Source organism: Orcinus orca, chromosome 16 (genome assembly GCF_937001465.1).
Source record: "Orcinus orca chromosome 16, mOrcOrc1.1, whole genome shotgun sequence".
In the NCBI taxonomy this organism is placed as follows: Eukaryota; Metazoa; Chordata; class Mammalia; order Artiodactyla; family Delphinidae; genus Orcinus; species Orcinus orca.
Genome location: NC_064574.1, coordinates 79,027,802 through 79,054,294, shown reverse-complemented (window position 1 = coordinate 79,054,294; position 26,493 = coordinate 79,027,802). Strand labels below are relative to the sequence as shown.

The 26,493-nt window shown below is 46.5% G+C and overlaps 1 protein-coding gene and 1 non-coding gene across 2 annotated transcripts in view; both read left to right on the top strand.

The window, feature by feature from the left end:
* The window catches only part of HIP1 (huntingtin interacting protein 1), a 154,074-nt gene that overhangs the window by 91,219 nt on the left and 36,362 nt on the right, over positions 1 to 26,493 (top strand). Inside the window, exons 2-7 of the mRNA XM_004268806.4 lie at positions 10,566 to 10,629; positions 14,649 to 14,791; positions 15,030 to 15,086; positions 22,815 to 22,895; positions 24,973 to 25,049; positions 25,507 to 25,568. Of these exons, the coding sequence (XP_004268854.1) occupies positions 10,566 to 10,629; positions 14,649 to 14,791; positions 15,030 to 15,086; positions 22,815 to 22,895; positions 24,973 to 25,049; positions 25,507 to 25,568 (484 nt within the window). The remainder of the gene's footprint in view (positions 1 to 10,565; positions 10,630 to 14,648; positions 14,792 to 15,029; positions 15,087 to 22,814; positions 22,896 to 24,972; positions 25,050 to 25,506; positions 25,569 to 26,493) is intronic.
* Positions 13,156 to 13,288, top strand: LOC117201025 (small nucleolar RNA SNORA25). Its single transcript, XR_004482921.1, has one exon. It is a non-coding gene; the product is annotated as a small nucleolar RNA SNORA25 (small nucleolar RNA).

Below are 26,493 nucleotides of genomic sequence, written 5' to 3'. Positions count from 1 at the left end.
TCAGGATTTCCTTCCTTTCAGGGCTGAATAATATTCCATTGTGTGGATAGACCATGTTCTGTGTACCCATTCCTCTGTGGATGGACACTTGGATGGCTTCCCCCAGTGTTTTCCACTTTGGTTGCTTGTTTCTTCAGTTGTTCTGGGTGCTTCACAGTCCTGGCCACCCTGCTCCCAACACAGGTTTGTACACCTATTACAGAGTTGATTGACATTTTTTAATCTTCTCAACTTTCTTACTCCATCTTCCCCTCTAGATTATCAGACTGCAGAAGAGCGAGTGCCTTTCCTTTTGCTAAACCCTTCGAAATCTGCATGACCCAGATAATTAGATTACTCACCACCTCTCCAGAAGCCAGAGGATGGTTGGGGGCTTTAGAATGGGAGGGGAGGGAGAGATGTGATCCTAATTTCAATAGTCCTCAGCTTATGAAGTAGATAAGACTCACAAAATACTAAAAAAAAAAGAGAGAAAAAAATACTCTTAGTCTGTTCAGGCTGCCATAATAAAATGTCATAGACTGGGTGGCTTAAACAATAGGAATTTATTTCTCACAGTGCTGGAGGCTGGGAAGTCCAAGAGCAAGGTGCTGGCTGATTTGGATCTCCATGAGGGCTCCCTTCGTGACTTGTAGACGGCCACCTTCTTGTGTCCTCACGTTGTGGAGAAAAAGAGAGCAAGAGAAAGGGAACCTGCTCTGGTGTCTCTTTTTTAAGGTCACTAATCTCATCATGGGGGCCCCATCCTCATGACCTCATCTAACCCTAAGTACTGCCCAAAGGTTCCAGGTATCATCACACTGGAGGTTAGGGTTTCAACATACAAATTTGGGGGGCACACAACTGAGTCCATAGCACATACCTTTTATAAAAAGCATTTAAATAAGGTGAAGTATTTAGCCATATGGAGCCTAGCTAAGTGCTAAAGGATTGTAAGAAAGGATAACTGGATATCATTAGTTAAGGCAGCTTATATTTAAATATCAGCAAGATTTTTCATTGGAGAGAAAGAAATGTGACTTGGGAAGGGGACGATGGAGGTTCCTAGACAGGTGAGTGGAACAAACAAGGTATCACGTGGTGATGAGGATGTCTACTTGGAGAGGGCCGGGCCGAGCAGCCTTTTTCCTCTGTCAGCCCATCCATGTGTCAGGCACAGTGTGTGCACTGGGGGGGAACAGCAGGATCACACGGTCCCTGCCAGCACAGAGCTCACTGTCTAGTGGTGAGACCTACAACAAGCAAAGGAACCAACAAGGGAATTTCAGGTTGAGATAAGAGCCTCTACAGGAAATAACCAAGATGGTTGTGTCATGATAAAGAGGTACTGCAGGCCAAGGGGTGGGGAGATGCTTTAGATTAGAGAGGCTGCCTAGGAGGTGGTATTTGAACAGCCGGGAAAAGAAGGAACATCCAGCCTTGCAAAGAATGGGAGGCAAAAATCTGACCATTCCAGGCATAAGGAGCATCAGAGACAGAAAGAATTTTAAATGTTTGAAGAACAAAGAGGCAGCCCATGTGGTCGGGGTGTAACAAGTAAGAGGGCAAATGGGAGTTGACGCTGGTGTAGGGCTTTGTCCGCCGTGTGGGAGGGCAGGCTTCATTGGTGGTGGCGGGTTCTGTGGCAGGTGGCGTGATCTCAGGTGTGGTTTATCAAGATCACTCTGGCTGCTGGGCAGAGAGCCACTTGGGGAGCTCCCAAGGGAGCTTCCACTTGGGAAGCTATTTCAGTGGTCCAGTGGGGACATGATAGAGGTTTGGGCTTGGCTGGAGGCAGAGGAGATGGAGAGATAACAGAGGGATTTGGGAGGCGGAAAGGGCAGCATTGCTGATGGGTTGGATGGGAGCATTGAGACAAAGGCAGCAGTTAAGGGTGACTTCTAGGGAGACTGGGAGAGGAATAGTTGGGCAGTGGGGCATGTTGGCAGAAATGAAGAGTTCAAAGCCATGGGCCTGGTTGAGATCACTCAGGAGCAGTAGAGATCTGGGGCGCAGCTGCTGTGGGGTAGAAAGCAAGGCAGGGGACTTCCCTGGAGGTCCAGGGGTTAGGACTCCATGCTTCCACTGCAGGGGGCTCGGGTTCGATCCCTGGTCAGGGAACTAAGATATCCCGCATGCCACATGGTGTAGCCAAAAAGTAAGAAGAAAAAAGAAAGGCAGGTGGATGGCATTGAGGCTGCCGAGTAGCTGAAGGTAGCACAGTGTGGGGACAAGGACCTGGGTTTGAATTCTGGCTCCACCTGTGGCTGCCTTTGCTTCTTTGGGCAACCTGACTTGGAAAATGGGTCAGATTCCCTGCCCTCTAGGGGAGGGAGGATCAGAAGCAAATCCCCAAGTGCAGCGCCTGGTAGATGCTCAGCTGCTACCCCTAATCAATCCGGTGATAACAGTGACGACATTCTATTATTATTATTTCTGATCAAGGGAAGAATTCAAAAGACTTGACGTCGGACATCCACTTCCAAGTGTCACGGCCAAGACCAGAGCAGTCTCACTCAGTGCTGAAGGCTATGTTCAGTCTTCTGTGCCTTGCTTGTCTCTTCCCTGAGACTCATGTGACTGCGACTCGGTTCTGAATCTGTCATCCTCGCTCAGGCTGCCCCCACCTTTACCATGACGTGCCCCAGCAGTCTTTTGAGTCTGTCTCTCTCCGGCATCACAGCCCACCCTCCCCATCGCCAGCCTCGTTCTTCTCCAGGAGGAGCTGACGGCCCAAAGCATCCCTTTCTGCCCTGCGCAGCAGGTATTAACAGGACCACCTGCCTCATCTGTTTACCCCAAGCCTCCAAACCTGACGCGGTGAGGGATGCAGCGTGCAGCCCCCGTGCTGGGCAGCATCACCAAGGCCATCGGTGGTGGCCACCTCTGGCTTTGCTGAGCAAATGCCTACCGCCCACTGATGCCCTTTTCATTCCTTCTGTGTCCTTTCTAGCCTACTTCCTCCTTTCTCCTTCTGCCCTGCCTGGTCGCAGGTTTTCCTACACTTGGCCCGGGCACTGGGCATTCCGGTCCCTGGCTTTGGGACCTGCCTCCCGCACCGGGCACATCCTCCGTGCCTGCCCCTGCCATGGAACCTTTGCGAGCCAGCCCGGCCTTGGCAGCCCAAGCGCTGGTCCCTGCCAGCAGCTGTGTGCGTGACCTGACTGTGGCCAGCTGCCCCCGCAGCACGGGCCCAGGCCTGGCCCCCCGCAGAAGCAAGGCCCGAAGTTTCCCCATTGGCTGCAGCCTGGCTGAGGCTGTCCTGAGGGAGCAGAGGACAGGGACGGGGGCGGTGGGGGGGCGGGGAGCGGAAAGCCGCCCTTCCTACGGTGCCTGCTGATAATTGGCCCTCCGGAACCAGCCTGGGACACGAGGGCCAGCTGGGTCAGGAAGTGGTGTACAATGCTGCTCTTTCAGGGGGGACACTGCACGGTCTGAGGTCCTGTGTGACTCTGGCGAAATCTGTAGAACAGCCTGTTCTCAGAGGATGTTCTCTAACCTAGGCCGGAGGTGGGCAGTGGAGCCCCGAATTTCTCACCCTCTGCCCTGGGAGCGCCCCCCAGGCATCGCCCAGCTCCGAACCCAATTATTTAATTCAGAGAGAGTCTGGGGAGGGGAGGGACAGAGAGCAGATTTTCTCAAGAGACCATGAATCACATACCTGGTACTTTTTAGAGGCAGGCGCACTGGGAAGCAGTCATTAAGTCCTTAATGATTTAATAATTTATTAAGACTCTGCCCCGCCTTAGCAGCTGCGGGCCCACGAGGTCAGAAGGCAGGGTCCTCGCCCTTGGGATTTTAATCTTGGCGGGGAGGTAAGACAATATACTTGTTGTCAAACACACGAAGAGAAATGGGAATTTAAAAAGAAAGAAGGAACGAATTCGAAATGATTGGCCAGAGTGGCCTCGCAGGTCTAAAGGAAGGTCAAGTTTGGACTGTGCTCAGAAGACGGGGCAGGATTTGGGATGCAGAAGGAAGTGAGGGGCGTGTGACGCAGGGTGGCATCCCAGGCACCGAGCATTGCACAAGTACAGGAAACTCAGCCTAGCGTGGAACTTCCGCCCTGGATGTGTCCGGTGTCTGAGATTCCGAGGGCCCTGGAGGACCGCAGCCTGCCTTTACGGGCCCAGAGGCTCAGCCCTGCCTCTGAGCCCGAAAAGCCTGCTACAGAAACCGGGTGGTGGGCCTGCAGCTGTGGGCTGGACCCTGCCCGACTTCTCGGTAGGGAAGCGTTGATTGGAGAACTTTGGGCATGTTGGCTGCAGTGGGTGGGCACTCCCAGGAACCTGCCAGAGCTGCAAGAGAAAGGTCTGTGGCAGTCCTGACCAGGGCAGCCAAGGCTTGCAGGTGTCTTGTAGCTATTGATTTGGGTAGAGACTTCGTTCCATAGCCCAGGGCTAGGCTAGGTGCTGTGTTGGGGTCCTGGGCTCGTACTGGGGCTGTGACTCTGAATGTCCACACAGAAGTTGTTTCACACTTTCCTTTTTCAGGGCACTGAAAAGGTAACTCCTCAAACTCAGGAGGACGGAGTGGCGTTTGCATCCGGTCCCTCCCCTGCTTCAAGAGCCTTCCATTGGGACTTCCCTGGTGGTCCAGTGGTTAGGACTCCGTGCTTCCACTGCAGGGGACATGGGTTCAGTCCCTGGTCAGGGAACTAAGATCCCGCATGCCACAGCACGGCCAAAAATAAAAAACAGAAGAGCCTTCTGTGGATCTCAGTGTCCACCAGGTCACAATTTCTTGCCCTTATATCCAAAGCCCACCATCATCTGAAGGACGTTTACAGAGTCTAACAGTGAGAAGGAACCTAAAAATCACCTAATCCAGCCTGAGCCTGTAAGTCTTTTTCACAGTAACCCTAAGAAGACGTTGCCTTGCCTCTGCCTGTATACTTCTCATAATGGGGAATTCTCTCTTTCATGAGACAGCTTTAAGTTTATCCAAAAACGGCCTGACTGTACTTCTACCCGTTGGTCTAGTTTTGATCTTTGGAATTATTCTTCCTTCCACATGACCACCTTTAAGAATATTGATATTCCTCTAAGTTGTCTTCAGGCCCCAGGCTTATGCCAGCCCAGGTCACTCTCTTTTAGAAGTAGTCTAGTTTGTTGGTTTCCTTCATAATGTACAAGGTCTAAAACTGAATAGTGTTTTACATGTGACTTTATCTTCATAAGGAATTAGAACCATCCCCTCCCTCATTCGGAACACTGTGCTCCTTTTAATACATCCAGAGCCAGACTTGCATTGTGATCAGCCACATCACAGCGTTGCTTATATTAAGTTGGCAGCCAAATAAAACACCTAAATCATTTTCACAAGTGCTGCTTTGACTCATATCTCCCCTGTGCCAGCGAGTTTAGACCTAAATATAGGAAACTTCCTTTATACCTGCTAGATTGCATCTAGTGAAGTTTCACCCATTTTTCCAGTCTGTGGAAATCATTTGGACTCTGGTTCTGTGTCTCTGTGGTGTGGAGGGCCATGTCTCATGTGGGGATTGTGATCCAGAGCCTGAGCTGTGGAGCCCCACTTCCGAGTCTGAGTTCCAGCTCTACACTGGCCGGTAGAGCAGCCTTGGGCAATTTACATAGCCTTTCTAAGCCTTGGTTTCCTCATCTGTAAAATGAAGATGATTAATACTAATACTTACTCGTAGGAGGTAGAAGTTATAAGACTTTAATGAGATAATTCGTACAAAATACTTATAACACAGGGCTGGGTAGTAAGCACTCATTAGCTGCCATTATCTTGATGATTAGAACCACTGCTACTGCCAGTTCACTTCCTCAATCTTTTAAAAATGACCGTTTCTCACCCCAAGCCCCCCCAGCCTCATCGTCCTTTGCTTACAGTGTCCCCTCAGCCCCAGATGCCTGCCTCGTTCTGCCACCTGCCCAGCTTCAAAACCTCTGCAGCATCTTTGATTCTTCCTTCTGTTATGTTCCCTGTAACTGGGAGCTCCTACTGGCCAGTCCTATTGGAATTGCTTCATAGCCCACCTTGTGTCGGGTTCTTTCCATTTCACTTCCATCTTTTAGGTTGAGGCCTTTTTTCCTTCACTTCTCTGCTATTAATAGCTGCCTCGTTCAACTCTCTTCCCTTCAGCTGCTTCTGTCCTTTCCCGCCCCCTCCGAAGCCCACTGGCCCCCCGCACTCAGTGCTACCGCCCTTTCTGCCTTCACGCCCCGTTCTGCCCTTGCACACACGTGGCCCTGCAGCAGAACCAGCCCTCGCGTTCCAAGCCTTTCCGGAGCTGGGCTTGAGGATCCGACCACCAGAATAGTATGACCTTGGGCAAGTGGCTTAGCCTTTCTGTGCAACAACCATAAGTGCCCCTCGAATCTGTAGGCAGCGTCATTGAGAGAAGTCAGTCAATGGCAGGGGAGGCACCGGGGACAGACAGGTGACCCCTTTCTTCCTTAGACAAAGTTTCCCTGGGCAGCATCGCAGTTTCACAGGATCTCTCCTTCCTTTCAACATGTAGAGTACAGGATATTTTCAGTTTTCAGACACACACACACACACACACACACACACACACACACACACACACACAGTCTACAGTTACAAACTCATGGTATATTATTTTATGTGGCTTAAGGGAATTTTAAGGATTTTTTGTTTGTTTTTGTAAGCAAGGCTCATACTGACCACAAGCTTGGGCAATTGGTCTTTGGTCCATCAGTATAAATAGGTATTTGTGGACCAAGTCTAAACCCCACCCATCACAGTCCTCCCTCAAGGCCCTGACGCAGTTTCTAGCATTTCCGGCCAACATGGATTTCTCTTTTTCCATCACAGCCTGTGCTACTGGCTGTCTCTACCAACCCCCTAGAACTTGACCACATCCAGTTCGCACCCTACTGGATTTGCATCTCTTGGTGTCATCTTACATATTTAGGTCCCTTATAACTCCTTATGAACGCAGGCAACCTTTAAAGGCTCGGCAAATGTGGTCACTTTGCCCAGAGGTCTGTCTGCAGCCAGGATCCCATCATTGTTCTAGAGCCAGGAGAGAAACATAGTTGAAAGCATGTAACTCACCTGAGGAAATCTGAAGGAAAGAGGATGACGTGGGACAGGCATGGAAGAAGGAGCTGAGAAACAAGGTCCAAGGAAGGACTTGTGAAGAGGAAGCTGGAAGCGCTGGGTCTCCACAGGACACAAGTGCTGCCTCACTGGGAGATTTTAGGGGGATAAACTTTTTACTCCTTTCTTGCAGCATCTCTTATATGAGATTCCTTCTGGACTGGTCTTACCGATGCACTGACAGCCAACAGCTGTGCTCAGTGGCGCCCCCTGCGTGTGCTGTAGGGGAGAGGGAAAGGAGTATCTGCACTCTCCTTGTCTTCGGAGGTGACTGAGCATGATGGGGAAAGGACCCTGTGTTAGTCTCCTGGGGCTGCCATAATGAATTACCACATAGTGTGTGGCTTAAAACAACAGAAATTTGTTCTCTCCCAGTTCTGGAGGCTAGAAGGTCAAAATAAGGGTGTCAGCAGGGCCACGTTCCCTTTGGAGGCTCTAGGGAAGAATCCATCCTTGCCTCTTCCTAACTTCTGGTGGTTGCTGGCCATCTTTCGCATTCCTTGGCTTGTAGACACATCACTTTAGTGTCAGCTTCCATCTTCACATGGCTGTCTTCTTCCTGAGTGTCTGTGTGCCTGTGTCTTCACCTGGCCTCCTTATAAGGGCACCAGTCATACTGGATTTAGGACTCACCCTAATCCAGTATGACATCATCTTAACTAATTACATCTGCAAAGACCCTGTTTCCAAATGAGATCACATTCACAGGCGCTGGGGGATTTGAACTTGAACGTGTCTTCTTTAATAGCTTATGCTATTAAAGAAGTTGAGTCTGGCTGACAGACATAGAAAACAAATTTATGGTTACCAAAAGGGATGGGGGAGGGAGGTAGATAAATTAGGAGTTTGGGATTAACGTATACACACTACTATGTATTGGGTTGGCCAAAAAGTTCGTTCGGTTAGTGAATACGTTGTTCAATAAAGCTCTTCGTGAAAATGAAAAACATCTTTTATTTGTACTTAAAACCGAATGAATTTTTTGGCGAACCCAATATAAAATAGGTAAACAACAAGAATCTACTGTAGAGCATAGGGAACTATACTCAATATCTTATAATAACCTACATGGGAAAAGAATCTGAAAAGGAATATATATATATATGTATAATTGAATCACTTTGCTGTACACTTGAAACTAACACAACATTGTAAATTAACTACATCTCAATTAAAAAAAAAGAGTTGATTCTGGTAGAGGAAAAAAAAATACGTGCGATAGTGGACTTAAAGAACACACCCAAAAGTTATGTAAACCAGATATAAAAGACCATATCTTGGTATAAAACCTATTTTGTACCAAATATATTCATACACATATACATGTACATATACATATATGACATATACATAAGTATGTATTTTTTCCAGATGAAGATTCAAACACAATAAAATACAAACAATAAAACACTTAGAGGAAAATGTAAGCGTCTACCAGTATAAACATGGGGCAGGAGAAACTGTAAGTAAACATAGAAGCTATAAAAGATAAGATGAACATACTTCACTAGGTAAGGCAATCAACAACCATGGGAACATACAAGAAAATACTCAAAACTTACTAGCAGTCAGGAAATTACAAGTTCATAATGCAATGTCGCTACACCCGTAAGACCGGCAAAAATGAAAAGAAGTGATAACCCCTGTTGGAGGGGATACTTTTGAACATCGCCAGTGGAAATGTGATTGTTAGAGCCTGTTTACAAAGCGTGATGGCAGCCTTGTTTAGATCCTGATTAGAACAGTTGCAAGAAAGTTGTTTGTTTGTTTGTTTTTTTAACACAAGAGAGAAATGTGAACACTAACCATTTGATGACATTAAGAAATTATCCTTAAAATTTTAGGTGTGATCACAGTATCATGGTTAAATTTTAAAGAGTCTTTTTTATTTTTTCTTAGAAGTTCTTACTGAAATATTTACTGGTAAAATGGTATAACGCCTAGAATTTGCTTCAGATAATCCAGGGAGCAAGGGAATCAGTGACCAATGGTATAAAGCAAGGGTCCACGCACTAGAGGTGCAGGCCAAATCCAGACCACCTCCTGGTTTTGTAAATAAAGTTTTATTGGAATTCAGCCACAGTCATTCAGTTCCGTATTCATTTAGTATCGCTGAGGTGGCTTTTTCCCTCCAGCAGCAGAGCTGAATAGTTGTGATGGAGAGCATGTGACTTGCAAAGCCTAAAATATTTACTAACTGGCTCTACAGAAAATGTTTGTGACCCCTCACCCATAAGGGTGCACGTTTGGATGCGAGTTCATAATAATTGGTGCTGGGGACTGACTATATGAGGGCTTATTAGACTAATCATCATATTTGTGTGTGCTTGGACTTTTCCATAATGAAAAGTTTAAAAAACAAAAAAAGTGGACCCAGTAATCTCACTCCTAGTACTCTATCCCTTGGAAACGAAAGCCTCAATTAATAAGGATATATGTATAAGAATGTTTACTAAAATAGTTTACTGGAAATAAATTGCCTCCCAATACGGGATGCTATAAATGACATCCACCCCCGCCATGGAATATTATGTTATCTTTTTAAAGAATGAGCTAGCGTTTTACCAGTTCACTTGGAGAATGTTTCATGGGATATTTTCAAGGGAGAAGAGCAAGATGTGAAAAAGTCTGTGCATGACAGTCCCAGTTTTATAGAACAGTGACAAAAATAAGCCCTTCGGAATGTAGGGGTGTGTGTGTGTGCGTGCGTGCGTGCACGCGTGCAGGATGCATAACGGGTTGCTAACATGGGTTGGGGGTAGAGTGATGTCTGTGGAAGGAAGCAAAGCAAAACAGAAAAAGGCTGTATTTCAAAAAACAGCCTACACGATACGATCCCATGTATGTGTGTGTGTAAATTATATTTACAGGTATAACGTGCTTTGCTTACTTCAGAAGAGAGTTACGATTTTTAAAACGACCAGAAAGGAGTGAATATTCGGCCTGCCCTATGATAGAAGTAAGAAAATAAAAGGGAATTTGGTTAGGAGCTGGAAGGTGCCCAAGAGCAGGGAAACAAGAGAGGAGAGTGACCACTGTCAACCCGGGCCAGCTAGGGTAGGCTCCATGGAAGGTTCTAGCTGTGAGAGAGGGGGTAGCTGGACGGTCTTTGAGCCACAGCCCCTCCCTGATCTCAGCGCCTCTTCCTCCTGCTCCCGGAGAAATAATGTTTCCCTGGAGGATGAAAGGCATCCCTTTGTGCAGGCTTTAATTGCCATGTTGGGCCAAGTGAATGAGTGGCATGCGGGCGCAGCAGCTGGGCACAGCCAATGCCAGGCAGCAAAGCCCGCTGCCTTAGGACAGCCCGGGCCAGCTGGCCTGGGAGTGCTGCCCACCTCTGCCCCCCGCAGGGGGGCCCTGCAAGGGAACAGTGGAGCAGAGGGGTCTGCGGAGGGAGGAGAAGGGGCGGGGCATCTGGGAGGGTCCCAGCCACTGTCAGAAGCTTATTCATCTCATCCTCCTTCCCCTCCCCCCTCCCTCTTGTTTTTCAGACTGTCAGCATCAATAAGGCCATTAATACGCAGGAAGTGGCTGTAAAGGAAAAACACGCCAGAAATATCCTTTTAGATGTTGCTTGGAGGACCGACCCCAAGGGGGGTCAGATGGGGGGGAGGCGAATGAGGTTGGGGTGAGGCATCCTTGCTCAGCTTCAGGAAGGAGAACTGCCCCCCACCGGCCAGACCCCAGCAGGGTCTGAACAGTGTGGGTTGGCAACAGCTGGCCTCAGAGCCCACAGCCTGTAGAGGTGGAAGGGACCAAAGCGGCCATCTGGCCCAGTCTCGCCTCTCTCCTGGGACTTAGCTTTTCAGAACTACCGAGTCCTTTGAATTTACTCTCCTTTGAGAGATTTCCTCGGGGCACCAGAGGGGTTTTCACCTGTACCATCAAAGCGCTCTGGCCCTGCACCTTGCCACACTGACCACCCCCTTGGAGACATGCTCAAATGCCCTTCTCTGAACATGAAAGCAAAACAGAGGCCTTGGCGGCAGCGGTTGGCCTTAAGCCGACACAAGGGCTCTACCATGGAAATCAGAGCCGCTTGTGTGAACGGGTTCACCCCAAACCAGAGGGAAGAAGATGAGAAGGTCAGGGTCGACTAGGGAACTGGTGATTTGAAGATTTTCGCCAAGTCCCCCACGCCAAGTTGGTGGAGGTCCTGGGCAACCACCATCATGGGTCTGTGGCTTTGGAGGGAAGTGCAGGCCACCTGGCCGATGGATTCCTCGGGACCTGCCCTTGAGGTCAAGTCCAGGTGCTCGAGGGCTAATCCCCGAATCCTGGAGGAGAGGCTGCCAGTGGGCCAAGGCTTGGTCTCTGTGTGTGCTGGGGCCAAGCACAGGGCAAGGGAGGCTGGGCTTCTGTCTGCGATGGGAAATTCCTTCTTGCCGGGGCTCAGCATGGTGGCTGCACCACAGCCAGTTGGGTTGGAACAACCTCTCTTGAAGTCATCCCACCCCCGCCCCTCCGTGGAGGAGACCCTCCAGGTTAGAAGGCCATGGAAGCCCGGCACTGCCAGTGCGATGCCCAGGACAGGTCAGGCCCTCAGGAAATGTTGCTGAGAGCATGTACTGCTCTTCACTGGAAGGAAAGCAGCTTGTCTTTAGCAGAATATGCTTTGGTTGGAATTAGGGCTTTGCTGCAAGATGGGGCTATAGAACCTCTACCGGGTACCCCAGAAGCCTGGCCCAACCGTGAGCCTAGCCAGACCTTGCCTTTTTATGCCCTTGATGCTTTACTGAGTCAAGAAAACCAAACCAAGAAACGCCCTCATTATTGGTGGCCCAATTGATTTTCACAGGGAGTGACCCAGTCTTGACCCTTCTCTGCTAAGAATACTGATCAGTCAGTCTGGTGCAAGATACGAAGTAAGAGAGAGACAGTTGTCACAGGACAGTGTGCTCCTCTGGATGGGTGTGAGCACAGAGAGGGCCAGGCCTGTAGTGGCCGGGCCAGGTCACACCTTGCCAGGGAGGCTCCCTGGGGCGATGGAACAGACCTAGAGGGAGATTCTGAAATCTCATCTCTGGGGCTCTCTGACTTTCTCTGGGACCTCGAGTGGGCCCCGTGGGGCCTCTGTGAGCCTTAATTCCCTTGTCTGTCAAATGAAAGTGTTGGCTAAAGAAGCTTTCAAAGGCCTAACATTCCAGCTCTGACATTCTGGGAGTCTCTCTGCCTCACAATTTCTAAGGGGTGGATAAATGTTGAAAAGATCCGCTCCATACAGTAGGGTTTTAAAGCCTGAAGATCTCACAAAACATTTATTCTTTATCAGTACTTTTAAAGAACATCAGCTACCCTCATTACCCACTGAACGAGCATTTGGAAACCTGGCTTCATTTAGAAATGCTTTTCAGATAGCCATTTATCCCTAGTGCCTGACTGGTGAACAGGTTGACACCCCCGACTGTGGTATCCACTCCTGGAAGGCTGAGGACTGAAGTCTTACTTTCTTTATATCCCCAAGTGCCTGACACGAATTGGGTGCGTTAAAATGCTGAGAAAATTAAAGAAAGACAGAAAGGTCTGCTTGCCTCTTCCCAAGCCGGGGTGCCCGGCCAGCTCCACACGTCCCTGGCTTCTGTTTCGGGAGATTGCTCTCCGGTAAAGGAGCCGCAACCTACTGTGAGAAATCATCTCAGTGGAGGGTAGGGGGCTGTCCGTCTCTCCTCTTGGCTTCCTTCTAGTCCCAGGGGGCTGTGCTTGAGGTGAAACCATAAGTTATTTCAGAATCACTCTAAGACCAAAAGCTGATTTCAGCTTCTAGACCCAAAAGTCCGTTTTCAAGGCAGCCCCTCTCAAAATGCAAATTTCAGTCCAGGGAGGGAACTTTACCGCACTTTCCAGCTCAGAAGCAAAACAACATGTCTTTCGGGTGAGTCTCATAGTTTCTAACCTGAGGCAAGTCTTTTCTAAATGGTGCAGTGCTTCTTACCTGCGCCTGGATTAAAAAGCCGAAAGTTCTGAGGACATTGCCATACTTGGGGTTAATGGTGCCCAGTTACCGGGTGTGTGAGGCCTGTGTAAGCGTCCATTACAAAAGAAATGTGGAAATCCTCTACTTGCCTCAGAAAGGGCTCCCTTAGGTCATTTCATAGAGGGCTGATGGGACTAAATCCAGGAGCTCTTAACGCTGTGACCAAAGATTGAGTTCTCTATTGGATATAATATTAATAGTAACTCGATAGTGCTGTGTTTTCCTGATGGAGATACAAGCCACTCATCCATGATTGGTGATGTGGGAAAGTAAAAATAAATGTAAATGTCTTCCAAGTTAAAAAAACAGTGTGGGGGGGGGGCTCCCTAATTACGGAGGCCTGGAGCTCTGTTAAAGTCACTCGAGGCCAGAAGGACATTTATTACACGCGAAGCGTGGCAGGCACTCCACGTGGCGGGTGTGTTTGGAATTGGATCTCAGAAGGAAGTGGCCCCAGGAGTCCGCATACAGGGAATTCAAGGTGTTGGGAAATGAAGGCACCCCTGAACGAGGCCAGGAAGGTTTTTAGAAGAGGTGGAGTGAAAGCGTTATTTTATTTACTTATTTATTTATTTACTTATTTATGGCTGTGTTGGGTCTTCGTTGCTGCGTGTGGGCTTTCTCTAGTTGTGGTGAGCAGGGGCTACTCTTCTTTGCGGTGCACAGGCTTCACACTGTGGTGGCTTCTCTTGTTGCTGAGCACGGGCTCTAGGCGTGCAGGCTTCAGTGGTTGTGGCACACGGGTTCAGTAGTTGTGGCTCACGGGCTCTAGAGCGCAGGCTCAGTAGTTGTGGCACACGGGCTTAGTTGCTCCACGGCACGTGGGATCTTCCCGGCCAGGGCTCAAACCTGTGTCCCCTGCATTGGCAGGCGGATTCTTAACCACTGCGCCACCAGGGAAGTCCCAAAAGCGTCATTTTTAAATTTAGGGAAAATACATTTTAAACAAAGACTGCCTCTTTCAGGGTAAGAGCACAATGCCTAATGGGAGAGGAGATAGACGCTACCTGGAAGAGAAGCCAAGGGTGTCAGTAGCCAGGGGGTAGGGTCCCCAGCAGGGGCCAGGGCACTTGAAGAGCTGAAGCACACTCTTGCTTTGGAATAGTGCATAAGAAAGAATTTTGAGAGGCTGTATTGTGTTGTTAAAATGTTAGTGTAATTATACATACACACCACACCCTCCACCCACCTCGCCACAAAGACCCTACCACAAACTCGGCAAACCTAGAGGAAGGGCAGAGTCTGTCTTCCCACAGCAAAGCCCTAATTCCAACCGAAGCATCTTCCCACTAAAGGCCAACCAGAGCCACTGCTGGCCCAGAATGCACTTGTGCAAGTTAGGAAAAGACACCCCTCCCAAAAGACATGGCTGTCTCTTTGGAAATCATCTAATAAAATGGATTTTATTAGAAGGAAGCACTTTTTTGCCATCTGCCAAAAAACCGCCAGGATACTTGTACAGATCTGTGATGCCTTCATTATAAGCGGTGTCCTCTGATGGGTAGTGCCAGGCTCCATGAACAACACACAGCCCCCGCAGTGGCCTTTAGAGGCTTCATCCCAGGGTTGGTTGCCTTTGTTTTCCATGACCTTCCCTCACCGTGCATACTGGGCACCCACCATGAAAAGGGGGCGCAGACCTTTTGGTCTGTTGTCAACCGGCTGCCCCTCTCCAGCAACGCTGTGCTCTGCTGGAAGTTCTGCCACGTGTTCCACAAACTCCTCCGGGATGGACACCCAAACGTGAGTTCCTGGGGCTGCAGGGAATGGGCAGGGATCCAGGGACCCATGTGGGGAAAGTGCAGTTGCCTGAATCACAAGAGCCACTGTCCACTCTTGCACAGGGGATGGCAGCTGCCCCCATCTCCTGGCCTCTTGGGTACCAATTTCATAGATGGCTTCATCTCTCTCCCATCACCCTCTCTCCTCCACCCCAGACCCATGTTTCACCATCCTCTGTCTCCTCTCCTTCTCTCTCCAGGTCCTGAAGGACTCTCTGAGATACAAAAACGAATTGAGTGACATGAGCAGGATGTGGGTGAGTTTGAACACGCACCCAGGGGCCACCTGTGCCACCTTCTCGTTTCCCAGAGGCCACAGAACAAGGACTGTGGAATGGAGCAAATTCATCTCTTTCAGCTTGTTTAGCATTTCTCTCATGAACATCAGGGAGGGAGTCAGAGATGCCCCCAAATGGAACCATGATATCCACAGTCTTACCTGGGGTCCCTGGAAGCTGTAGGGAAGTTCTAGGGCTTGGGAGCTTCTCCTGCCGATGGAAGTTCATGTCATAATGCTCTCTGGGCATTGGGATCCTTCGGCAGTGACACTGTCACAGGTCCTACTTCTTTCCTTCTAGTGGTCCCATTGGGGTCACAGTACATTGAGAACTGGCATTCCCAGTCCTTAATGCCAGTGGTTTTTCTTTCCTATCTAGGGATTCTCAGTGCCTTAGGAAGAGGGAGGAGGTAGGTGGCAATATCAGAATACATTGAAAAGAGTGGTTTTGTACACATACCGGAATCCCTCTAGATTCAAGGAGTATGGGTATGGACAGGAGGTAATTTTCCTTTTGAAGAATCTCCCCAGGTGATTCTGATGTGTCATTTTGCCCCACTGGTTAAGAACTACTATGTTAGCCCTTTCCTTCAAATTCTTACCTGTGTCTGTCTGCACTCACAAAATGTTAGCAATTATGTTGTCCAATCTACCCATTATAGATGAGAAATACAGGCCCAGAGAGGGAAGCAGCTTTGCCTATGTCACAAGACTAGTTAACCTAAACAAAGCAGAGGTTTGTCCCCCAAACTTCCAACTGTATGCTAGAGAGCTTTCTATTACATTTCTGTAACATGGAAAGCTTAGGTCTTTTTCCTTTTTTTGCTAGAATTTATCTGGTATATCTTTTTTCATCCTTTTACTTTTGACTTTTCTATATTCTTTTTAATATTTTTTACATATATATTTATTGCACTGTGGCCAGAGAATCAATATGATACTGATTTTCGAAGTATTTTTGAGACTTGCTGTGTGAGCTAGCTCATGGTCAGTTTTTGTTTAAAATTGAAGTATAGTTGATTTATAATACTATATTAGTTTCAGATGTACAGCACAGTGATTGACTGATTGACTTTTCTATATTCTTTTGTCTTAGAAATATACTTGTCAATAGCATTTAGTTGGATTTTTTTTTAAAATTCAAGATGGCAGTCTTTGTCTGTCAACTGGACACTTACTCTGTTTACATTTATTATAATTCATAACATGTTTAGATTTATATCTCCCATCTTATTTTATGCTATTTGTCCCATCTGTTCTGTTTCTATTCATCTCATTTTTGCCTTCTTTTGGATTGATTGGGTATTTTCTTTCTCATTCAGTTTCCCCCTCATTACTAGTGGGAAGATAAAATATAAAAGCAGAGGTTTTGGTTTTTTTTAATTTTTTGATAATGTTATCTAATAATTACAAAGTGCATGCTTACGTTATCAGCATCTAAAATTCATATCAATGTCTAGATATCATATCTGTTTCCAGTATAGCACAAAGACCTTAGAATATTTTAACCCCATTCACTCCCTTGTATGTTGTTGTCATGCATTTTAATTTTTGTTGCTTTTAGACCCTAGAAGACATTTTATTTTAATTGTCTTATTCTGCACTCTTCATTTCCTCTTACATCTCAGGCCATCCATTTGGGATCTCTTTCTTTCTGCCTGAGTTATTTCCTTTAGAACTTCCTTTAGTGAGAGTCTGCTGGTGGCAAACAACCACTTTTACCTGATGGAGAATGTCTTTATTTCATCCTCATTCATGGAAGATATTTTCTCTGACTTTAGAATTCTGGGATAATAGTTCTTTTCTTTCAGCACATGGAAGATATTAGTCAAGATGTCCTTCCACCGGCTTCTGGCTTCCATCATTTTTATGAAGTCTGCTGTCAGACTTACCATTGCTTCTTTGAAGCTAATCTGTGTTTGTTTCTCTGTTTTTAAGTTCTTAGTATTTATCTAGGTGTGAATTTATTCTAGGTTCTTTGGACTTTTTAAATCTGTAGGTTATTATATTATATCAGTTACAAAAAAATTCTCATTGTTTCTAAATATTGATTTGCTTCATTCTTTGTTTTCCTCTGAGACTTTGGTTAGCAGTATTTTAGACTTTCTCACTCTATTCCCCATGTATTTAAACCACTATTTGATTTTTTTCTACCTGTTTGTTTGTCTCTATACTGCATTCTGGATAATTTCAGTAAATCTAGCTTTCAGTTCACTTATTCCCTCTTCAGCTGGGTCTAATCTGTTGCTAAACCTCTCCATAAGGTTTTCAATTTTAGTATCATTCTCATTTCTTGGAATTTTAGGTTTGGTTTGGTTTGGTTTTTTCTAATCTGCTTGGCATTCTTTATAATTTATTGTGCCCTGCATATATTTTAAAACAGTCTCTAATTTTTTTTAGGCTTGTTAAATATAGTGGTTTTATATATCACTTTTTATAATTCTAGTATCTAAAGCCCTTCGAGGTCTGTTTCTGCCATCTGTTGTTTTGATGAATTTTGCTCCTGCTATGTAGTTTCTTTTTGTATTTAGTTACTTTTCTACTGTGAGCTGCTCATTTTCCTGGAGATTTTTTGGTGGGAATTCTTTGAATTCTAACAAAGGCCGCTTCCTCCAGAGGGAATTGGCACTTGCATCCATTAAGATCACTCTAAATTAAATTCTCAGCTTAAAAGTTATGTGAATTCTGAGCAGATCCCCTTGAGGACTGGCTCACGGGTCCAATTCTCAGCAGTAGTTTTTTCCGCCCTCTGATCACAACAGTGGTTTAAGGCAGTAGATTTTCTTTGCAGTCCTCAGGGGGGACTCCTTCAGTGCAGGAGTACATGTGTGTTATTTCCAATTTACCCTTAATTCCCCTGCATGGAGGAGGAAGTCTTTTGGCTCTTGCACTAGACTCCTCAAGTTGGGCAGGTGAGAGCCCTGCCTCCTGTTCACCACCTGGGCCTTAAGGCCCAGAAAACCAAAACTCAGGTTTACTTGGTGTGGCAAAGTGCCCCCTCCCCACCATTCCCTGAACCCATCAAGTCATTTGCTCTCTGAATATCTGAATTACTCAGTTCCTGGCCTGAGGATTTCTTACTCTCTTGCAAGTTCATTAATGCCTTCAAAGCATTTTTAATATTCCACTCAATATTGTTAGTAGTTTTCAGTGGGAAAGTCAACCCAGTTACCTAGCCTGCCTACCTTGTTATCCAAAATAGAATTCTTTTAGGTCTTTTTTCCTATGTAGTCTGTCTCTTCCATTTGACTAAGAGTTTCTGAAGTTAGAAACTTTTACTTTTTTTTTTTAATTAAGATCTTATTTTTTTTAAGAGCAGTTTTAGGTTCACTGAACAATTGAGTGGAAAGTACAGAGTTTCCACATACCTGCCCTGCCCCCAAACATGCATAGCCTTGCCTAATGGATGAACCTACTGACACATCCATCACAATCACCAAAGTCCATAGTTTATATTACAGTTCACTTGTGGTGGTGTACATTCTGTGGGTTTGGACAAATGTATCCATCATACAGAATATTTTCACCGACTTAAAAATCCTCTTTGCTCTACCTGTTCATCCCACCCCACCCCTACTCACTCCCCACCCCCACCCCCCCAACTCTTGGCAACCACTGATCTTTTTATTATAGTCTCCATAGTTTTACCTTTTCCAGATGTCATATAGTTGGAATCATATAGTATGTAGTCTTTTCAGACTGGCTTCTTTCAACGTAGTAATATTCAATTAAGTTTCCTCCATGTCTTTTCATGGCTTGATAGCTCATTTCTTTTTACTGCTCAGTAATATTCCACTGTTTGGATGCATCACAGTTTATGTATCCATTCACCTACTGGAGGTCATCCTGGTTGCTTCCAAATTTTGGTAATTATGAGTAAAGCTGCTACAAACATCCATGTGCAGGTTTTTGTGTGGACTTAAGTTTTCAACTCCTTTGGGTGAAAACCAGGGAGCTCCATAGCTGAATCATATGGTAATAGTATGTTTAGTTTTGTAAGAAACTACCAAACTATTTTCCAAAGTGGCCGTATCACTTTGCATTCCCGCCAGCAGTGAATGAGAGTTCCTGTTGCTCTGCATCCTCATCAGTATTTGGTGTTGTCAGTGTTCTGGATTTCGGCCATTCTAATAGGTATGTAGTGGTATTTCATTGTTTTAATTTGCATTTCCCTGTTGACATAGGCTGTGGAGCATCTTTTCATATGCTTATTGACCATCTAAACATCTTCTTTCATAAGGTTTCTGTTAAGGTCTTAGGCCCATTTTTTAGCTGGATTGTTTGTTTTCTTATTGTTGAGTTTTAGGAGTATATTCATATGTTTTAGATAACTGTCCTTTATCAGATATGTCTTTTGCAAATATTTTCTCCCAGTCTGTGGCTTATCTTCTCATTCTCTTGACAATGTCTTTTGCAGAGTAGAAGTTTTTGTTTGTTTGTTTGTTTTTGCTATGTTGGGTCTTAGTTGCTGCACACGGGCTTTCTCCAGTTGCGGCAAGTGGGGACTACTCTGTGTTGCGCGGGCTACTCACTGCTGTGGCTTCTCTTGTTGCGGAGCACGGGCGCTAGAGCATGCAGCCTTCAGTAGTTGCAGTGTGTGGGCTCAGTAGTTGTGGCTCATGGGCTTAGTTGCTCTGCAACATGTGGGATCTTCCTGGACCAGGGCTCGAACCCATGTCCCCTGCACTGGCAGGCGGATTCTTAACCACTGCGCCACGAGGGAAGTCCTAGAGTAGAAGTTTTTAATTTTAATGAAGCCCAGCTTATCAATTATTTCTTTCATGGATTGTGCCTTTGGTGTTGTATCTAGAGTTATCACCATACCCAAGGTCATCCAGGTTTTCTCCTTTGTGATCTTCTAGGAGTTTTATAGTTTTGCATTTTACATTTAAGTCTTTGATCCATTCACCTTTTACTTTTTTTAAAATATAATCCATTTAAAAATTTTTTATTCATTTTATTTATTTATTTTTGGTTGTGCCAGGTCTTAGCTGTGGCTGATGGGCTCCTTAGTTGCAGCCAGCGGGCTCCTTAGTTGTGGCATGGGAACTCCTAGTTGCAGCATGCATGTGGGATCTAGTTCCCTGAGCAGGGATCTAACCCACGTACCCTGCATTAGTAGGCGAACTCTTAACCACTGCACCACCAGGGAGGTCCCCACCTTCTTGATCCTCATACATTTTCACATGAAGTATAGTTGTCTTTGATGATGAGCATATTTTTGCTTTTTCTACTTCTCACTACTTTCTGATTTTTCTATGAACAAGTAGATCATAAAATATGAATTTTCATAGAAAATTAATACATTATGAAATACTGTCATCTATGGCATTGATGTTTTTAAACTCCTTTGATTACTCACCTCTCTTTGGTGCCCCTTGAGGCACCTTTCAAAGGATTCCTCTACGCTAGAGGAAGTAAATGCACTTAGAAGAAAATGTAGAAGTCAAGACTCACGTGGGAGCCACAGTTATTCAGTTTAAGGTTCTTTGTGCCCCATTTCCCTTTTCTTTTGTATATGATGGGGAGTTGCCAGCATCACTCTGCTAAGCCTAGCTTCTGCCCAGGCACCTAGGACATGACTGCATGGGCAGACTCCATGGGAAGGCTTCTTCCTTACCAGCTGGGTTTAGTCCCATTTCAAACCCCCATCCCAGGTATAATACCATAGATGCTCTTAGTCTGTTGAAATCCATCTGGAGGAGGTGTTTGTTCTCCTGTGTTTAGATAGAGAGACAAAAGGAAGGAGATAGCCCATAGTCAGACTGTGATTACTAAGGATGGGAGACTTAAGGTTCTTAAATGAGAAACATCGTCCAGAATTTACCCAAAGGATGTTTGTACACAAGATGATACTGTAAGAATGTTCATCGAAACATAGTTTACATAGAAAAACTTGTCTACAATTAAAACACACAACAGTAGGGAGCTGGTCTGGTAAATTACAGTACAGACTTATAATGTACTGGGTAGTCACGAAAAATAACGATACAGAAGAAAATTTAATAAGATGGAAAAAATTGCAGTATATTAAGTGAAAAAAACCATATTGATCCCATTTTATCTTTTAAAATAAAGGTGGAGCACAGAGGATTTCTAGGGCAGTGAAACTACTCTGTATGATACGATAATGGTAAATCCCTGTCATTATACATTTGTCAAAACCCATAGGATGTACAGCACCAAGAGTGAACCCTAATGTAAACTTTACTTTGGATGATAACAATGCATCAGGTTCACCAATTATAACAAATGTCCCACTCTGGTGAGGGATGTTAACAGTGGAAGAGGCTGTGTATGTGTGGGGACAGGGGGGACATGGGGAATCTGTACTTTCTGTTCCATTTCGCTGTGACCCTAAAACTCCCCTAAAAAATTAACTCTGTTTAAATTGAAAAAATAACATTGTGAACCCCAAAATGTTAGCCATGATTGTATCTGGTGGTTAGGTTAAGGGTGATTTGTTTGCATATGTACTTTTTTACATTTTCCAAATGTTCTTTCTAATTTCGTTTTTCAATGTATATCAACATTTTATTAAAATTTTTCCAAATTTTTATTGTGGTAAAATACACATAACATGACATTTACTACATTAACCATTTCTTAAGTGTACAGTTGAGTGGTATTAAGTACGTTCATATTGTTGTATAATCATCGCACCTTCCATCTCTGAAATTTTTCATCTTGTAAAACTGGAAATCTATATCCATTAAACAGTAACTCCCCATTCCCCTCCCCACCTCCAGCCCCTAGAAACCACCGTTTTACTTTCTGTCTCAAGATTTTTTACTCATCTAAGTACCTCATATAAATGGAATCATACACGATTTGTCCTTTTGTGACTGGATTATTTCACTTAACATAATGTACTCAAGATTCATTCATGTTGTAGTACGTGTCAGAATTTCCTTTTTAAGACTGAATAATATTCCGTTGTATGAGTATATCACATTCTGTTTATTCATTCATCTGTCGATGGACACTTTGGTTGCCTCCATGTTTTAGCTCTTGTAAATAATGCTTCTATGCACATGGGTGTGCAAATATTTTCAAGATCCTTCTTTCAATTCATTTGAGTATATACTGAGAGATGGAATTTCAGGATCACATGGTAATTCTATTTGTAGTTTTTTGAGGAGCTGCCATACTGTTTTCCACAGTTGCTGTACCATTTTACATCCCCACTAACAGTGTCAAAGGGTACCAATTTCTCCACATCCTCCCCAGCACTTTTTTTTTTTTTTGATATTAGCTTTCCTAATAGATGTGAGGTGGTATCTCATTGTAGTTCTTTTTTTTAATTTTTGTTGGAGTGTAGTTGCTTTACAGTATTGTGTTAGTTTCTACTGTACAGTAAAGTGAATCAGCAATATGTATACATGCATCCCCTCTTTTTTGGATTTCTTTCCCACTTAGGTCACCACAGAGCACTGAGTGGAGTTCCCTGTGCTATATAGTAGGTTCTCATTAGTTATCTGTTTTATACATAGTATCAATAGTGTATATATGATTCTATCTGGTGGTTAGGTTAAGGCTGATTTGTTTGCATGTGTACTTTTTTGTTTTCCAAATTTTCAACAGTGGATGTATGTTATTTTCATACTCACAAAAAATATATATTCTTTCAAAAAGAAATCCTGGCTGTAGATCCTTCAAACCAATGTCCTTCGTGTTGACACCCCGCTTTCTTTCCTCATCCTGAAAGGGCCACCTGAGTGAGGGGTATGGGCAGCTTTGCAGCATCTACCTCAAACTGCTGAGAACGAAGATGGAGTACCACACCAAAGTGAGTCTTTGCGACAATCCTGCTGCCACTGCCAGCCATGCACTCCCCCCGCCCCTGCTTCCCCCACCTCCCCGCCCTGTCTCCTCACACCTGGCTGGGCTTAATTGTCAGGTTTTCCAGGTAATGAGACAGCCTGGCTTCTTAGGGAGTGTTCACACCATATCCCAGCTATGTAAGAGGAAACATTTTATAGAGTAACTGCAGTCAGGCCCCTGGGATGTGACAAGGGGCCTGGGATTTTGGCCCAGGTCTTCTGCACCTTTTGTTCCCCATTTTGCAAATAGAAAGAGGAACCCGATCCACCAGGTGGCCTTATAAAAATACTTCAGAAGCACTGACTTGACTGTTAATAGAAACAATGCCTTCCATTTATATAGTAAGTTTCCACACAGGACCTTCTAATCAAGATATGACTTTAGCTGATATTTCTTTTTTTTATATAAGATTTTTTTATATTTAATTTATTTATTAGTATTTATTTTTGGCCGCGTTGGGTCTTCTTTGCTGCACGCAGGCTTTCTCTAATTGTGGCGAGCAGGGCCTACTCTTCGTTGCAGCGCGCAGGCTTCTCATTGCGGTGGCTTCTTCTGTTGCGGAGCACGGGCTCTAGGAGCGCGGGCTTCAGTAGTTGTGGCTCGTGGGCTTTAGAGCGCAGGCTCAGTAGTTATGGCGCGCGGGCTTAGTTTCTCTGCGGCACATGGGATCTTCCCGGACCAGGGCTTGAACCCGTGTCCCCTGCATTGGCAGGTGGATTCTTAACCCCTGCGCCACCAGGGAAGCCCTAGCTGGTATTTCTTACACACTTAATGCATGTAAAACTGTGTGCCGAGTGGCATATAAGATTAAGAAAAAAGGGTCTACTCTTTAGGCGTTTACAGATCTGTCGGAGAGAGAAGCTTATACACTTGCAGTAGCTGTGTAATAGTGCCGGGCAGGTATGTGTGCCTGCAGAAAAGTGCCAGGGATGTTTTGAAATGATGGAGGGATATGGCATCCTAAAGGGCAGAATGAAGGAAGTGGGTCTTGAGGTGGTCCTTGAAGGGTGGGTATGAGGCACATAGGAGGTAAGGAAGAATGGCATGCCAGGTGGGAGGGAAAATGGCCAGAATTAGGGAGCTGGCGGTGGAAATGGAGAAGGGGACCAGGTCATCATAATGTCCAGACTGAGTGAGGAAGTAAATGTGACCAGAAGGATAAAGGCACAGGCCTGAGTCTCTGAGGCAGATGAGCAGGGGTGGTGGGCCTGAGGGCAGGAAGGGGCTGCAAGGCAGAGCGCCAGGTGTTACAGCCAGAGAGGGAGGTGCCGGCGTGGAGGATTTCTTTCTTCAGAGCCTGAAGAACTCACACTGGCATTTAGAGCCCCCTTGGTGGACTGGCCACCCGTCTCTCTGTGCTCCCCTCCACCTGCCCCGCTGCCCTGTGCTCCACCCGCTCCAGACAGACCACACCGAGGAAGAGAGCAGGATACAGATACTCGACAGCTGATGGGCCCACATAGCTTCCCTTGACTGTGCGGGTGCTTGATGTAATATTCTCCAGCCTTCAAGTTTATTTTACTGATTATGTTTTGCTAAAGTTAATGTGAGAATGGGTTTGCCTGCCCTGAGCTCACAATAGCCGCTTCAGGAGATGGCCAGAGGGCAGTGGGAAGCCTGGATAGTATTCAGAACAGATTGGAAATAAGCAAAGGCTGCACTGCCTGCATGGTGTGGGTGTCAAGTTGAAGACCGACCGCTCGCACACGCTCGGTGTCATTGCACCACAGAGAAGATGTCCATGGCACAGGCTGTGAGCGAGGGGCCCTCCCCCGGGTCCCAGGGTTGGGATGAAGCCTTCCCCTATGATGATGGGCGGTGGGTGTTCTTTGCTGTGAACCAATCACAGGACCTGTGTGTGCATGTGTGAGGCTGTGAGCGCTGCCACACCTCCCCAGGGAGCATGCAGGCACCTGTACCAAGCAGAATCCACCTGCTGCAGCCCGAGCTCAGCGGGGCTGGCTTGCTTGATGTCGGCTTAGTTGGTCTGTATAGAGAGCTCTTGAGGTGCCCTGTTCTGACTTCCTCTGCCTCCCTTCCAGAATCCTAGGTTCCCAGGCAACCTTCAGATGAGTGACCGGCAGCTGGACGAGGCCGGAGAGAGTGATGTTAACAACTTGTAAGTGGCTGTCCTCACATTCTGGACTTGATGAGAGAGAAAGCTTGGGTAGATGCTGTCACTTCCGGTTAGGGTCACAGAGGGCCTGAGGGCAAGGGCAGTGGCTGGGGTGGGGACTAAAGCCCGTGAGTGACTTGACCTTGGGGCCACTTACTCCTGGCGCCTCCTCAAGAACCCTTCCAGGGCGCCTCCCACTCCAGGCCTCCCTTCTCTGTGCCCCTCTGCCCTTTTCCTTTGCTGCTTTCACTGTTGAATTCGCCCTGCTTGATCTTCCAATGGCCTTAATACCCACTTAGGTCGGGGCTAAGAATTGAAGCTGGTGTGTGTGTGTGTGTGTGTGTGTCTGTGTCTGTGTGTGCACGTGTACATTGGTGGCAGTACAGGGCTTGGGGGCCGGGACAGGTGGAGCACTGGCCTTGGGCCGTGGAGTATAAGCTCTCTTTCCTCTTGGGTCCAGTTTCCAGCTGACAGTGGAAATGTTCGACTACCTGGAGTGTGAACTTAACCTCTTCCAAACTGGTGAGTCTCTCCCTCCCGTCTGGCCCAGGCTTTCCTGGGCATTCACCTAACCCCCAGCCTGGTTCCCTGCTTGGACCAGCTGGTCTAGCCCCCGTCTCCATACAAGTTGTGCAGTTCAGGGCCAGGGAGATGGAGCTGCCCACACTGTGTCTGTTCTCTTGGCCCTGGTTAAAGGAGGGGCTGAAGCCCAAGGGCATTTTCACGTGAGTGGAAAGACTGCGATCCCCACCCTGCTGGCCTCCCCGCTAAGCCCAGGCCTCCAAGAGTCCAAAGACAGTTCCGGCCTCTGACAGACCCTAGACTGTGGCCCCAGCACTGGCTGGTCCTTTGGCCCAGGCTTGTGTGCTGCTCAGCTGGGCTGGCCCTCAGGGTGTATTTCTGCCCAGGTGGCCTGTGCAGTCACCCTTTCTGCCCCAGCATCCCGTGATACCTGGCTCTGTTTCCGTATGCATTGATCACTTGGGTTATTAGCAATAGATGCTGAGCTCCTCCTCAAAAATCAGGAACCATGCCTGCTCACCTCTGTTCTAGCCCCATGCCTGGCATATAGCAAGTGCTCAACAACCAAGTTTAGAATGCTTGCTTTCTGCATGAACAGCAGTGAAGAAACAACAGGTGGACAGAGTTCATAAAATGTTGTCAACGGGCTTCCCTGGTGGTGCAGTGGTTACGAATCTGCCTGCCAATGCAGGGGACACGGGTTCGAGCCCTGGTCCAAGAAGATCCCACATGCCGCAGAGCAACTAAGCCCATGCGCCACAACTACTGAGCCTGTGCTCTAGAGCCAGAGAGCCGCAACTACTGAGCCTGCGCTCTAGAGCCTGTGCTTCCAACAAGAGAAGCCACTGCAATGAGAAGCCCACGCACCGCAACGAAGAGTAGGCCCTGCGCGCAGCAACAAAGACCCAACTCAGCCAAAAATAAA